The following is a 14,812-nucleotide window of genomic DNA, read 5'->3' as shown; positions in this document are numbered from 1 at the left end:
GCTCAGGCGCATCTGTCCGTGCCCCACTGTCCCTCCTCGCCCCCAGCTCCCTCTGCCATCCCTGGGCTCTGCACTGCTCGTCGCTATTCCAGCACTGCCCGCAGGGGAAGGTCGGTCCCTGCCTGTCCCCAGCGCTCTGGGTCACCTCCGGGGGCCAGCGGGCCAGCCTGGAGAAGGCGGGGGTGGCTCCCCCGGACGGAGCCCCCGTGCCGCGGCTGCCGAGCCCGGCTGTGCCCTGCCGGTGCCCGGTTGCCGAGCCCGGCTGTGCCCTGCCGGTGCCCGGTTCCCGCTCGGCCCGTGCCGCGGTTCCCGAGCCCGGCTGTGCCCTGCCGGTGCCCGGTTCCCGCTCGGCCCGTGCCGCGGTTCCCGAGCCCGGCTCTGCCCTGCCGGTGCTCGGTTCCTGCTCCGCCCCGCTCTGCCCCGCCCGTGCTCCTCGGTCCGCGCCGCTTCCGCCTGGCCCGGGCACCGGCCGAAGGTAGGCTGATCCTTCCTTCCCTTCCCGGCTGCCCCCTTCCCTTCCCGACCCTTCCCTTCCCGGCTGCGCCCTTCGTTCCCTTCCCGGGGCTCGCTGCCCCGGCCGAGCTCCAGCTTCCTGCAGCCCGGCCGTGCCACCCCCGTGCCCATCGGGGGACACAGGGCAGGGCCGGCCCGGCCCGGGCAGCGAGGGCGATTGGGCAATTGCAGGGTTTTCATGAGACAGGAAAACAAAACTGGAAATTGAGTTATTTTGGGGGCGTTTGCTGGGGCTGCCCTTAAATGGGGAAAGTTTCTGCAGCAGGCTCAGGCAGCGCCTGGAGCACCGGCCCAGCGGGACCCCGCTCCTCCCCTCCAGCCGCTCCTGTTGTTTCATTAAAACCCCATCAGAGGCCTGGGGTGAGTGCAGGGGCTCGGAGATCACCTGTGGATGGGGATATAAAGTCTCCCAATAACAGAAGGACGTGGAGCTGCTGGGACAGAGTCCAGAGGAGGCCACGGAGCTGCTCCAAGGGCTGGAGCCCCTCTGGAGCTCTGGGAGAGCTGGGGGTGCTCACCTGGAGAGGAGAAGGCTCCAGGGAGAGCTCATAGCCCCTCGCAGGGCCTGAAGGGGCTCCAGGGAGGGCTCAGAGCCCCTCGCAGGGCCTGAAGGGGCTCCAAGGAGAGCTCAGAGCCCCTCGCAGGGCCTGAAGGGGCTCCAGGAGAGCTGCAGAGGGACTGGGGACAAGGGATGGAGGGACAGGACACAGGGAGTGGCTCCCATTGCCAGAGGGCAGTGTTAGATGGGATATTGGGAAGGAATTATTTCCTGTGAATCTTCCCTGATAACCAGGTTATCAGCTGGAAAGGGTTTCCTCTACACCTGTTTTATTCCTCGACTGCCATCACAAGGAGCCTGCGAGACCCCTGGAGCCAGCTGCCTAGAGGAGACACTTGGATTTAGCTAAATATAACATTATTTCATCAATTATCTTAAACCAGTTGTAATTAATGTGAACTGAACATAAAGAATGTGCTCTTTGCTTAATCACAGAGTTGGAACAACGCACAGAGCGCTGGCACAGCTGCAAGCACAGAATGGATGCAAAAACATTCGGGAGGTGTGAGAGAGATCCTGTCAGGTGCAGAGCATCCCCCAGTGCCCACATCCCCCCTCTGAACGCTGTCCTTCCTCTGCTCTCCTCACAGAGTCCAGCGCTGAGAGGCCCCAGCCCCTGGGCACCGGAGGTTTGTGTGCGACAAGGAGCGCGACCGGGGCACCCCCAGCCCCAGGGCAGACAACCCTCTGCTGGAAGATGCTTCTCCCACCCCTGCTCCAGGCTGTGACCTGGCCCAGCGGCTGCTGAGATGGCACAGAGCGCTGAGCTGCGGCCCAGCTTTGAGGACGTGTTCAACATTTTGTCCCGGGCCCCAACAGAGAAACTGCTGAGCCTCAAACTCAAACTGAAGCACCTGGTACCCGGGCCCTGCAGCAAGTTACTGCAGGCTATGGTCCTGCTTACTCTGGGGCAAGAAACAGATGCAAGAATTTGTCTGGATGCCCTGAGGGATAACCGGGCAGCCCAGTACGTCCAGCAGATCAAACTGGGCGCTGCAGGACTGTGGCAGGACAAGGAGGATTTGCAGCCTCCCCAGCTGGACGCGGGGGCCGTGGCGCTGCTGGCACAGGTGTACGCAGTGCTGGCACAAGAACAGCTGTGCAGTCCTGAGGCCAGGGACAAAGCCTGCCACGCCAGCAAGGACACTCAGCGGGGGACACTCAACAACATCCCTCCCAAGGAACACGACAAGCAGGGCTCCGCAGCCAGCGGGGGCTCAGGGGACGGGTTTGGGACGCTGAGATCCCGTGAGGACGCAGGATTTCCCCACACAGGCAGCTCCCACTGCAGGGTGAGGAGCTCACCAGTGGAGATCAGAGGCAACTCAGACCTTTCAGGCCCACGGACCCTGCGCTCTGTGGGGAGCTTGTCCCTGTCCAGCTGTTTGGAGATCAGTGCATCACCAACAGTTGCTTTTCACACCCAGCCCTCTGTCCCCGAGCGTGTCCCCTGGCCCAGCTGTGCTGGACACCCCGACGGGGACACACAGAGCCACGGCCCACAGGAATCCAGCTGGGCCAGCACACCAGGCTCTCCCCCTGGGCAGGACACAGCTGCCCGAGGGCCCCAGCCAGAGAAGGTTCTGCAGGTCAGTCCCTGTCACCCCAGCCCTCTCCCCGTTCCCGCGACGCCGCTGCCCTCGGAGCCTGCCCAAAGCAGTGACGTGTCCAGCACGGTGACAGAGCCTCACACGCCAAGAGAAAAGCAGGATGAAGAGCAGCATGAAAAGCAATTACCTGCTGATGTCCCCGACTCAAGGGCTGCAGTGGACACTGCTCCTGCCCTCGAGTCCATACAGGACTCCGACATTCCAGCAGGCATTCCCTGTAACTCTGCACCCGCTTCTACTTCAACCTGTTCCCTTCCTCCTCCTACTTATTCCTTCTCCTCAACTCTTCCTCCTCTTCGGGAATCTCCCTCCAGACTATCATACCCCCCTCCCCTGCATCCATGCCCCTCTCCAGCCAGGCCTCCTGCTCCCCCAGCCACGGATCCATCAGCGCCAGACGGTGCCAAGTTCTTCACGTTTGTTGTCCTGCACGCCAGTGAAGATGAGGTTGTGGCCCAGCAGGTCAAGGACCTGCTGGAGAGCATGGGGGTGTCCAACGGTGCCACGCTCAGCGAGGATTTCTTCATCGCCGGGCGCAGCCACATGATGTGCTTCCAGGAGGCCATAGAGAACTCGGCCTTCACGATCCTCCTGCTGACCAAGAACTTCCCCTGCAACCTGTGCCTGTACCAGACAGACACTGCTCTGATGCAGTCCATCCTGGACCCCTCCAAGCAAGACTCAGTCATCCCGTTTCTACCCAAGGCCAACGCCCTGGAGCAAGACCAGATCCCCAGGATGCTCAGTGCGCTCGTCACCCTGAAGGAGAGCTCTCCTCTCTTCCCCAAGAATGTGCTCAAGACCTTTAACCCCAAGAAGATCGAGGAGAAGAAAGCCATGTGGGAACAGATGCAGAGAAGGAAGCGCCAGGCGCGCTGGGAACTGCACCAAGCCCAGCAGAACTTGGCTGCCCTGAGCCTGGGCTCCCCTCCCTGGGTGCCACCAGCAGCGCCACGGCCGTGGCCACCAGGGCCACCAGCCCCAGCCTGGGGTCCCCCTGGCCCCATGGACCCCGCTCCTGCTCAGAGGGGGCCTCCCCCTTGCCAAGCACAGCTGCCCCCAGGCCACTACAGCCTCACGCCGGGCCAGGGAGGGATGGCACCCCTGATCATCCAACACGCCCGCATGGTTCAGATCGGGAACCACAACGTGATGCAGGTGGAAAGTGCCCCCCCTGGGCCAGGGCACCACCAGGAGCACACCAGGCACGAGGTCTGAGCCAGGGCAGCCAGGGTCAGAGACAAAATTCATTTCAAATCCTGCATTACAGTGATTCTGCTGGGACTGGGACTGCTCTGTGCATCAAGAGTGCCATTTTCCTGAAGCACAAAAGAAAATTCTTCGATTTTTATTGGAAAAAAAGATGTAGTGATCTCTTGAAACTGTTTTTCCTGGTGCTTATTGTCAAGTAACTGAGAAAATTATTTTCCTGATTGTCTGGAACTACTTGAAGATTTTATAAATAAATTTAAATTAATTTATTTGTGTTCCTCTGGTTCTTTCCTGAAGAATAGAAAAGGGATAGTCAGGGATGTATGGAAAACTATTCTGCTTGTTGGCTGGAGGGGCTGGGAGATGGCACTGACCAAATGATATGAGGGACAATCTGCAAGGGATGCTTTGGGAAGCTGCCTTTAAGGAAAAAGCAGAATGAAACACCAAAACCAGTGAGGAGAATAGTGCAGAAGGGTGGAGAAACCCAGGACGGGAGAGTGGGAGGGGTAATTGTGCAGGATCTGAGCAAGGGATCTACCAGGGTGGTACCTACTGAGCTTCAACACCAGGAGGGCACCTGGAGCAAAGCCCTCGCTGCTCCTCCCACGCTCCAGGCACAGCCATTTTCCTCATCGTCAGCAGAGGTCACCCCAAAGCCACCGAGAGGCTGGAAACGGGGCTGTTCCCTCCCGGAGCAGAGCCCAGGGCCAGCTCAGCCTGTGCCAGGAGCGGGGCAGGGCTCCAGGCTCCTCAGGAGCCACTCCCTGCTAACGTGGATGTCCCTGTGAGCAGCACAGGGAAGTGACCCCATTGCAGGTATCCCCGCAGGTCTGAGTGTGCTCCTGGCACTCCGTGGCTTCCCCTGCAGGTTCCAGGAGGATCCAAGCCCGCCCCTGCCCGAGCTGGGCCCTGTCAGGCCTCATTCCAGACTGCAGCCTTGGTCCAAGAGCCCCCTGAGCCCCAGGCCAAGCCCTGAGTGAGCCAGATGTTATTAAATCCTTGGAGGGGGCCCTGAGCTGCCCCCTCTTGGCATCCAGCTGTCAAAGACTGGATTTTAACTCCGCAGGACCCAGTGACAATGGATTAACTCATCCACTCCTTCCAGAGCCTGCTGGCATCCTCCAAGTGCTGGAATTCCTTTTATTTTCCTGCTTTCTCTGCTCCACAGCACCATTGGGATGTGTTGTGTTACTGCAGCTCCCGTGCCCTGCCCTTGGTGCAGGACAGTCCCTCCCCCTGGGAGCACTCCCCCATCCCTCCTTGCCCAGCTCCTCTCCTACTATAAATAATCCTGCAAAATTAGTCAAGGCAAGCTGCTCCAGCTTGTAAACAACCTCACACAGCCACATCCAGCGTGCTTGGATCTCCCACAGGAGGGAGAGCTGTGGCTGGGGTGCAGGAGGCTCTGCAGCCACCACAGGGGAGAAAAAGCTCCTCTGCATCCAAGAATGAACAGAATGATCCCTGAAACACTGCCCTGCTCCTCACAGCTCCGTGTTTTGCCCACATGGAGCTGGCCCTACAGTCAATCAGGCCTGCTCAGTGTAATTACCCCTAAATCACGCAGCGATTTCTTCCACCCTGTAATTACTATCAACATTTAATTGCTGGGCCCTCTATGTAATTACGGATTATTTGTGTGTTTAAAAAAAGCGAAGCCTTTTCCATCACACGGAATATTCTCCTCCTTGGGGCTGCTGCACCTGACTGGATCCCCCAGCTCCCCGCCACAAGAGCCCAGCCCCAGAGCTGCTCCTGCCTGGATTAACCCCTTCCCTCCCACCTCTCTCCCCACACCTGGAGCTCACCTGCAGCACAGCAGCAAGGTCTGGCTGGGAGAAGCACCCCAGGCTCTACAGACACTGCTGAAATGGCATTTTTAGCACAAAGGCACCATCCTTCATCAAGGCACCAAGAACTAAGGATGGAGCTAGAAGGACGGAACAAACATTCAAATATTTTATCCACCCACCCTCCCTGGGGAAGACCAAGCAGTTTTGGGATCCAGGGGCCTGTGTGGAAGTAACTCCAGTACCATTAATTCCTTTGTTTTTCCAATCCCTGATGGATTTGGGGTTGGAAACCAAACTGATGACAGCGTCCCTCCTTCTGCTTGCTGTGTCCACTGTCCCACATGTGTAAGGCAGGTAACACCCGAGTCAACACAGATCCTCTCACGCTGTTTGATTTGCATCAAAACGTAAGGCAAAACAGAAGAAGAGGTGGCATTTCAGTGTCACTGTTACTCTTCTCCAGGGGAAGTTTTGCCAGTGCAGCACGGATTGGTTTTTCACAGGAGCAACCATGACACGAACCAATCACACCTGTTTAATTGCAAACACCCCAGAACTCCACACCCACAGCGCCCCATCCCTGGGAAACAAACTAGAGGTTTGTTAGAGGTTTATCAGGAAGAAGTCCAAGGCACTTGCATTCTAGCAGCCATTTTTTGTTTTATTATTTAAAGTTAAGAGCGCTCATCAGCTCACAAAGGAACAAATCCCATTCCTGCAGTTTAGTTCAGGTTTCAGCCAAAAGGAAAAAAAAAAAATAGAAGGCAGCTAAACTAACTCTGCACTTTACAGCTCAATTCAAGTTAAACCTCCTCGCTTTATAAATAAATGTTATAGTTAACACTGCAAAATGTACTGGCAGATCTACAATATCTGGAAGGGGCAGAGAGCGTGGTTATTGAGGCTGATAAATACAAGTAGAGAAGCTTCAGTAGCACAGAGAGCGAGGCTGGGGCCAGGGGTCTGCTCTCCCAGGTGGACCTTTCCCAGAGCTCCAGGCAGCTGCTTCCCCCCTCAGCTGTGCTTCCCACCCTGCTCAGGCCAGGGAAGGAGCCACAGGCTGCCCATCACCGCCTGCACAAGGACAAACTGCTGGAAACTCTTTTGTTTTCCACCGCGGAGGGGGTCTGCTCATGGAGGCAAAAAACCTGCCCTGAGACTACAGAGTTAAAAACAAGGTGTGTGCAGATCCTCATCAAAGGAAGGAGCTTGCCCAAACAGCAGCCAGGTGAGATTTCAAATTCCACCTTGGAAGTAGCACCATCCTCAGTGAAGTTACAAAAAACCAAAAAAAATTAAAAAAAAAAAAGGAAAAAAAGAAGACTCAAAAGCCCAAACCAGCTGCTAAGAACCCACTGCACAAGGTTTCAGAGTGGGCTAATAACAGAGCCCAAGCACGATACCAAAACCTCAGAAGGACAGGGAGGCACCTTAAACTTTCATTTCTTGCTTCTTCCTTCAGCCCACCCTGGTGCAAACCCACCACAGACACTCACTTGCTTTCATAACCCCCTCCAAGCACCTCCACACTGCAGGTACCTCCTGGCCTAAAGGGCTTGCAAGAGCTCAGCTTCGAAAACAGCTCCAAATGTGCTGTTTTGGCTCCCGAACCGTCCACATTCACCCTTCCACTCAACCCTGCTGCCTCTGGAGCCAAAGCACGTACATGTTGGGAATGGAGCAAATGGGTGTGCAAGGGACGAGCCAAGGGCCTGATCACCACATCAGGGTTTTGTTCTTGAAGTAGTTTTTTCCTCCCCATTCATAAACTACAACATCTATGGATGAAACTGTATAACCAGAACTGACCTTCCTCTATCTTACAGGATTGGAGAAGTCTTGCAGCATAGATAGGGCCTGGCTCTACGAGAGAAAAAACATCCCAGCTTTATGCACAATCATGGAAACCTCAGGCCTTTAACACCATTTGCTACTTGGCCAACCAAGAGAGAGACAAACCCCATCCTCAGCACGCCCAGCCCGCTGCCATCCCTGGGCAGTTGGGCATGGGCTGTCCCAAACCTGACAGGAGGGAGGGGAAGGGATTGACTGGAGGGTATTTCATTCCTCACTCACTTTCTATCTGTTGGGTGTGTGGGGTGGGAAGGGCCAGAGCACGTGGGGGATGTGTAGCTGCTCCAAAGCTGAACACTGAGTTAATCCAGCGCTAACGGGAGAGGCAGCAGGTCCCAGGGAATCTCCATTTGCTTCCTTCTCAGGACACGATGGTGGCACGGGGAAGGGCAGGGGCTGTGGCCTCTGTGGACAGAGTGCACTGGAGAGAGCTGGTACCTGAAGGTGACAACGAGGGACAGCCACGAGCTCTGGGGCTTTCTCCTCCCCTGCCCCGACACGCCAGCTGGGTGGTGACAGATGGGGACAAAGCTCAGCACAGCGACGGCCCTGGGCACTTTGGCACAGCCAGCCCCGAGCCCTCCAGCTGCACGACCTCAGCGGGGTGGGACAGGCTGGCCACCGTCGGCTGTCACGGTGTCATTGAGCCCTAGTGCAGCTCAATGAAGGCTTCCAGCTCCTCGGGGATGAATCCCTTGTAGGGAATCTTGTGCTTGTCCAGGGCGCGAGCAGCAAGGCACTGGAGGGTGATGTAGTTGAAGGGCTGCATGGTGCTCTTGGTGAGCAGCTTCTCGTCCAGCAGCTCGTAGGCCGTCTGCTTGAAGGCGTTGGTGGCGTCCATGTGCGCCCCGGCCTCCATCAGGGCGCTCATGATCAGCGGGCAGTTGTTGCGGGCAGCCACGTGCAGGGGGGTGTTGTTGTCATAGTCCCGGCTGTCCGGGTCCGCCCCGCACTCCAGCAGCAAGTTCACCACGTGCAGGGATGGGAATTTGCCCACGGGGTACCGCCCCACCGTCGTGGTGTCTTTGTCCACGGCCATGTGCAGGAGGGTGAAGCCGTTCTTGGCGCGGGGGCTGCACTTGAGCAGGCGGTAGATGGTCTGGCGCTTCTGGTGCTCCTGCTCCGGGGTGCACTCCACCTTCTCCAGCAGGAAAACCAGGTGCAGGATGATGGCCAACGTCTTGGTGAACTGCGCCGAGTCGGCCACGGGGTCCTTGCCGTGCACCAGGGCCCTCTCCACCTCCCGGACCCCTTTGCTCAGCACCCCGATGAGGTCGGAGAAGCCCAGGTGGGTGGCTAAAGTGCCTTTGGAACGGTCCTGGAGCACGTAGGAGTAAAGCTCGGCAAAGGAAAGGAAACTGCTGGCAGTCATGGGGCTGAGGGGCTCCAGGTTGCCTTGCTGCATGTCCAGGGCGTACTTCCACAGGTTAATGCAGCGCTCGAAGTTGCCCGAGTCGGCGTAGACGGCCCCGCGGTATCGGATGTAGTAGGAGGTGTCGGGGTGGGAAGGGCCCAGGATGCGCTCCCGGATCAGCAGCGCCTGCATGCGCATCTCGTCGGGGTCCGTGATCAGGGCTTCCAGCTCCTCCAGAGAGCTCACCTCCCGCGAGTAGTCGTAGGCCAGCACCAGCTGCCGGGGCTCGGGTTTAGGCAGGTACTTCCCGCCCTCGCAGCGCAGCTCCATCGCCCTCCTCCAGTACTTGTGGGCTCCCAACAGGTCTCGTTTCTTGTCCACGAACGTGGCACCCAGCAGCTCCAGCGCTTCCACAGCGGCCTCTCGAGTGCAGAACACGTTGGGGACCTCGTCCTGCCCGGAAGCCGAAGCACCGCAGCCCTCGCAGCCCTCTTCACTGCAGCCCCTCTGATGGCTCCCGCCTGCCGCGCAGGTCCCGCCCTGGCTCCCCGCAGCCTCGTCCTGCTGCAGCCCCCCCTGGATCAGGTACTCCACGATGTTGGTGTGGCCGGTGACGCTGGCAGCCAGCAGAGGGGTCATGCCATAGCCGTCCTTCTCCATGCGGGCCTTGGAGCGGAGCAGGAGCTGCAGGATCTCCAGGCTGCCCGACTCGGCGCAGTCGTGCAAGGCCGTGTTTCCCTTCACGCTGCGCCGGTTCACATCGGCCCCTTTCTCCAGCAGGTACCGGGCGATCTCCCGGTGCCCTTTGTAGCAGGAAATCATCAAGCACGTGTGGCCGTGCCGGTTGGCCACCTCCAGGTCGGCGCCGCGTTCGCCCACCAGGTACCGCACGATCTCCAGGTGCCCATCGAAGCAGGCGGCCCGCAGCGGGGTGGAGTTGGTCAGCGTGGTCTGGTTCACCGAGGCGCCGTGGTCCAGCAGGCTCCGCACCACGCCCAGGTGCCCCGCGGCCGAGGCCGCCCACAGCGGCGGGGCCCCCTCGATGGTCTCACCGTCGAAGCTGACGGAGCCGCCCTCCTCCACGCGGGCCCCGCAGTGATCCAGCAGGTACTCCACCACCTCCAGGTGTCCGTGCCGGGCCGCGATCAGCAGCGGCGTGCTGCCGGCCCCGGGGCCGCCCCCGCCGCCGGGCCCCGCCGTCAGCGCCTCCAGCTCCTCCCGGCTGCGGCTGCCCAGCAGCTTCTGCAGCAGCTTCAGCTTCCCGTCGCGGGCCGCATTGTACACGGCCGTGCGCAGGTCCATGGCGCCAGCGGCCGCCTCCAGGCCATGGACCGGCGGCGGCGGCGCGGCCCCAGCGCGGCGCGGGGCGGGCGGGGGGCGGCGGGACCCCCCTGCCCTCAGCGCGGCGGGACCTTCACCGCCCGGGCCCGGCCGCCATCTCAGGCTGCGCCGCGGAACAAAATGGCGCCGCGCGGGGCGGAGCGGGACGCGCGGTAGCTGAGGGGAGTTGTAGTCCAGGGAGCGGCGCTGCTCGCCCGGCGCGGCACCGTGCGCACTCTGTTTCCCAGAAGGCAGAGCGGGTGGGGGGAGAGGTGGGAAGGATGTGCACCCTCTCCTTGCGGGGCATGCTGGGCAGTGCAGTCTCCTCGGCCCGCTGCGGGCGGCGCCGCTAACGGGATTTCCCCAGCGCCGGGACTACACTTCCCAGTGCGCCCCGCGCGGCCCAGGCGCTGGCCCGGTGTGACCGTGACTCCGGTGCGTGCTGGTTTCCTAGCGGTTTTATTTCTCTTCAATCCCTTGATGTTATGGCGCTTCGAGACACAGCGGCTGCACAGCATTAATCTGACATGGTTTAATTGCAGGTTTTATGGAGCCATAATGCCCTGAGCTGTAACGGAGCCACGTGGATGACGCAGGGCAGTCCACGGCCCTGCGCAGGTGTGGGGGAGCAATCTGGAGTTGAGTTTCCTGCCTTGGAGGTGGCAAAGCCTCGTCCCCACCAGCGAACACAGATTTATTCGCTCCAATTTCGCCCACGGGGCATTAGGTCCAGCTCACTCCATCCCTGAGCGACCGTACCTGCCTAGAGTGAAGGAAAACATTCAAGCAATAAATAGCCCGGCTTAGATGAGCAAAGCTTTACCCACCAGAGTCTGTTTTTAGGCCATGAGTTTAATTTAGGTGTCCCTAATCTTTATACAGAGAACTGGCACAGGGTTTCTCCCATTGTATTTTATTTATAGCTGGGTTTCTCCTACCCAGGGAAATAAGCTTACTCTCATTATTTCCATTATTATTATTCTGTCTGTCATGATTATTATTATTCAGTCCATCCACCCGTTTTAGGTCTTGTCTGGAATTACAGTGGATTATCCCACTGATGCCTGTTGCCTTCACACAGAATATCACTTTTGTTGCTAAGAAACTGCTTTTGCATAACAGGCAGCAGGAGCCCAATTTTCACTTCAGCAGCTCCCGCAAGTCCCCAGGAGCAGCAGCAGCTGCTCCTGCAGCAGAGTGTCCATGGCAGAATTCCCACACGAGGTCTGTGCCCGGGGATTGTTCCCTGAGGGGCTGGGATGGGATTCCCAGAGCAGCTGGGGCTGCCCCTGGATCCCTGGCAGTGCCCAAGGCCAGGCTGGACAGGGCTGGGAGCACCTGGGACAGTGGCAGGTGTCCCTGCCATGGCAGGGGTGGAACAAGGTGGGATTTAAGGTCCCTTCCAACCCAAACCAGTCTGGGACATTGAGGCTTGGAGCACCTGGGACAGGGGAAGGTGTCCCTGCCAGGGCAGGGGTGGCACTGGGTGGGATTTAAGGTCCCTCCAGCCCGAAACTTCCTGGAAGTCTGTGACACAGCAGCTTTGTGTTTGAGAAGAAAAGGGGCAAAGGTCCCTTAAACATCTGCAGGGTTCTGGGCTGTGCAAGGACAGCTCCCTGCATGGGAGGGCAGAGGGAACCAGGGAATCCTGAAACATCTGCAGGGTTCTGGGCTGTGCAAGGACAGCTCCCTGCACACCAGGGCAGAGGGAACCAGGGAATCCTGAAACATCTGCAGGGGTCTGGGCTGTGCAAGGACAGCTCCCTGCACACCAGGGCAGGGGGAACCAGGGAATCCTGAAACATCTGCAGGGTTCTGGGCTGTGCAAGGACAGCTCCCTGCATGGGAGGGCAGAGGGAACCAGGGAATCCTGAAACATCTGCAGGGGTCTGGGCTGTGCAAGGACAGCTCCCTGCACACCAGGGCAGGGGGAACCAGGGAATCCTGAAACATCTGCAGGGGTCTGGGCTGTGCAAGGACAGCTCCCTGCACACCAGGGCAGGGGGAACCAGCGAATCCTTCAGCTGGGAAAAGCCCTCCAGGATCACCAAGTCCAACCCCTCCCTCAGGGCTGTGGAAACACAACTCTGGGCACGAGTTCATCCTCTTTTCACCCAGAAAAAGCCCCACGGGTTCCATCTGAAGACCGTGAACCCTCTGGTGTGTCAGGGCATTCCCGGGCTGCGACTCTCCAGCCCGGGAGTGTCCCTGTCCCTGTCCCCTCTGTGAACAGGCAGTGCCAGCCCCCAGCTCCAGGCTGTTTGTGCTGCAGGTCAAGGCACAGGCACGGTGACATTTCCTCTCCCCGCTGGCTCTCGTGTTGCCATGGTGACCAGATGCACTCGCTCTTTTATCTGAAGTATCTATTAACCAAAGCTTCCTATTAATTTCCCCTCCACAGAATCCATTAGGAATTCACCAGAACACCACACGGGTTTTTAGGTCCCAGACCCAGCTCGGAGCCCGCCCCCCGTTCCTGGGTGGGCTCAGAGACATCCTGGGGTGAAGTGCAGCTGATGGAAATGGGTTTTCCATTAATAAGAAATTTCTCAGTAATGAGGGAATAAAGAGCAGGAGGAGAAGTGTCACAGCAGCCTCTCCCTGCTGATCCCTGGGCGTGGAACGTGCTGGAGCCTCAGGACCTCACCCCAAACCTTTCACAGACCAGGGCTCCAAGCCCAGTGCAGCCTGGCCTTGGGCACTGCCAGGGACCCAGGGGCTGCTCTGGGCACCCTGTGCCAGGGCCTGCCCACCCTCCCAGCCAGGAATTCCTTCCCAACATCCCATCCATCCCTGCCCTCTGTCCCTGGAATGCCATTCCCTGTGTCCTGTCCCTCCATCCTTTGTCCCAAGTCCTCTCCTGGAGCCCCTTCATGCCCTGGAGGTGTGGCTGCTCCCCTCTGGTCTGTGCCACCCCCCGAGGGTGCCAGGGACATGTGGCTGCTCCCCTCTGGTCTGTGCCACCCCCTGAGGGTGCCAGGGACATGTGGCTGCTCCCCCCTGGTCTGTGCCACCCCCTGAGGGTGCCAGGGACATGTGGCTGCTCCCCCCTGGTCTGTGCCACCCCCTGAGGGTGCCAGGGACATGTGGCTGCTCCCAGGTGCTCCTGCTGAGCTCCAGGTGCTGCTGCTCCTGCCAGGAGCTGCCGGGATCCTCCCGGTGCCAGCAGCAGCTCAGGAACTGGTGAATCCCCACATCTGGGGCAGGAACGGGGGGCTCCCGGCCCCCACATCCCTCCCCTGCAGACCCCACAGGGGACACCTGTGTAGGGTTTTTGGGATAACACAGAAAAAGCCCCAGCCAGAGCTCTGGGAATAAGAGGGGAGTTAAATCCCCACGGAAGGAAGAGCAGATAAAAAATGAGACGTTGTGACAGGGCTGCCAGGCTGCGTGGCAGGAGGGTTAATTTTTTGTGAAACTGCCATTTCATATTCCCTTTCAGACAAGCAGAATTACACGGTGCTGGCTGCTGCAGGAGGAGCATAATTTCCTTCACAGAAATAATGACAGGGTACTTAAAGAGCAAGTGAATGGATGGCTGAAGTACTGGGCAGAGACTTCAGAAATCCAGGCTGAGCCCTCACCTTTACAGAAGGCTCCTTTGGTGACCTTGGGCCAGTCATTTAATCTTCCTGTGTCTCAATTCCCTGCCAATAACACAGGAATAATAACTGTGCTCTGTCTGCCCGGCTTATTTAGGCTGCACACTCGGAATTTACAGCTCGTGTTTGCTGTGCTTTGAAGCCAAAGAGCTCCAATCCACGCCGAGGTGTCTGGGACAACCACGGTGTACAAAGGGCTGGGATGGATGGTTTGGAACGTCCTCGGTGTGAAAGGCTCCAGAATTCCTAATCCATTGCTCCCCATCTCTTCCCTCGAAATGTGGAGAAGTTTGGAGCTGTGCTAAGAGTTCCAAAAGTGCCAAAATAATTTAGGAGCAGAGTCCATACTGATTTATTGTATCCCTGAGTTCCTTCTGAAGCAGAGAGTGGATAATTTAGAAAGCTGCAGAAATTTCCTTTGTGCTCAGTCAGGGCTGCAGCAGCTCCTCAGGTTTTTCAGTGTAAATTGAGGTTTGCAGGCTCCTGTGTACCCAGGTTTTATCCATCTCCAGCTTTCAGCAGTTTGTGTGATTTCCTGAAGGCAGGAAAGATGGGTCCCTGCTCGGTGAACACCAGATTGTCTCTATAGTTAAGCAATTTGCCGTACAAAGGGAACAATTCTAAAAATAGGGAGAAATGGCACCCTGACATTAGCAGGAAGGATGACCCAATCCCCACCTTGCTGCAGGGCCTTTGTCCTGTAACTGCCTCCATCAGCAGGGCTCTGATGACATTATTTTCTGTGCTTATGTGGGGCACCAGGCCGGGGGTACAGGGAGGCAGGGTTTTGATCAGCCTGCAGAGGATGGCCACGCTGGGGAGGCTTCTGGGGGAACACTAAATCAAAGTTTCATTTACATCAGACGCCAGCCCGGCCATTGCAGCATGAATGGCTGCACTGCTGCCCTGGACATTTTGTGTGGATTTCATCTGCCAGTGGGGAAGCAAAAGACAGGGGGGAGAGAGTGGTGCTTGATGAAACCTGCATCTTT

General features: G+C 58.3%; 2 protein-coding genes across 3 annotated transcripts; one reads left to right on the top strand and one right to left on the bottom strand.

Annotated features, from left to right (window-relative positions):
- Positions 1-118: 118 nt before the first annotated feature.
- Positions 119-6,999, top strand: TICAM1 (toll like receptor adaptor molecule 1). Of its 2 annotated transcripts, XM_038163604.1 has the most exons (4): positions 120-203; positions 295-475; positions 1,508-1,574; positions 1,663-6,999. In XM_038163604.1, the coding sequence occupies exon 4, from the start codon at positions 1,822-1,824 to the stop codon at positions 3,898-3,900; it is 2,079 nt and encodes a 692-aa protein (XP_038019532.1). In that variant the 5' UTR covers positions 120-203; positions 295-475; positions 1,508-1,574; positions 1,663-1,821; the 3' UTR covers positions 3,901-6,999. The 2 variants fall into 2 exon arrangements, with proteins under 2 accessions (XP_038019533.1, XP_038019532.1); XM_038163605.1 differs by lacking the exon at positions 1,508-1,574 and having other exon boundaries at positions 119-203.
- On the bottom strand, positions 6,331-10,370 carry FEM1A (fem-1 homolog A). The gene has a single exon (XM_038163606.1). The coding sequence runs from the start codon at positions 10,198-10,200 to the stop codon at positions 8,194-8,196; it is 2,007 nt and encodes a 668-aa protein (XP_038019534.1). The 5' UTR covers positions 10,201-10,370; the 3' UTR covers positions 6,331-8,193.
- Positions 10,371-14,812: the final 4,442 nt, after the last annotated feature.

The sequence above is a fragment of the Motacilla alba genome, chromosome 28 (assembly GCF_015832195.1).
Source record: "Motacilla alba alba isolate MOTALB_02 chromosome 28, Motacilla_alba_V1.0_pri, whole genome shotgun sequence".
NCBI lineage: Eukaryota > Metazoa > Chordata > Aves > Passeriformes > Motacillidae > Motacilla > Motacilla alba.
The sequence above is the reverse complement of the archived record's forward strand: the minus strand, read 5'-3'. Positions and strand labels throughout refer to the sequence as shown.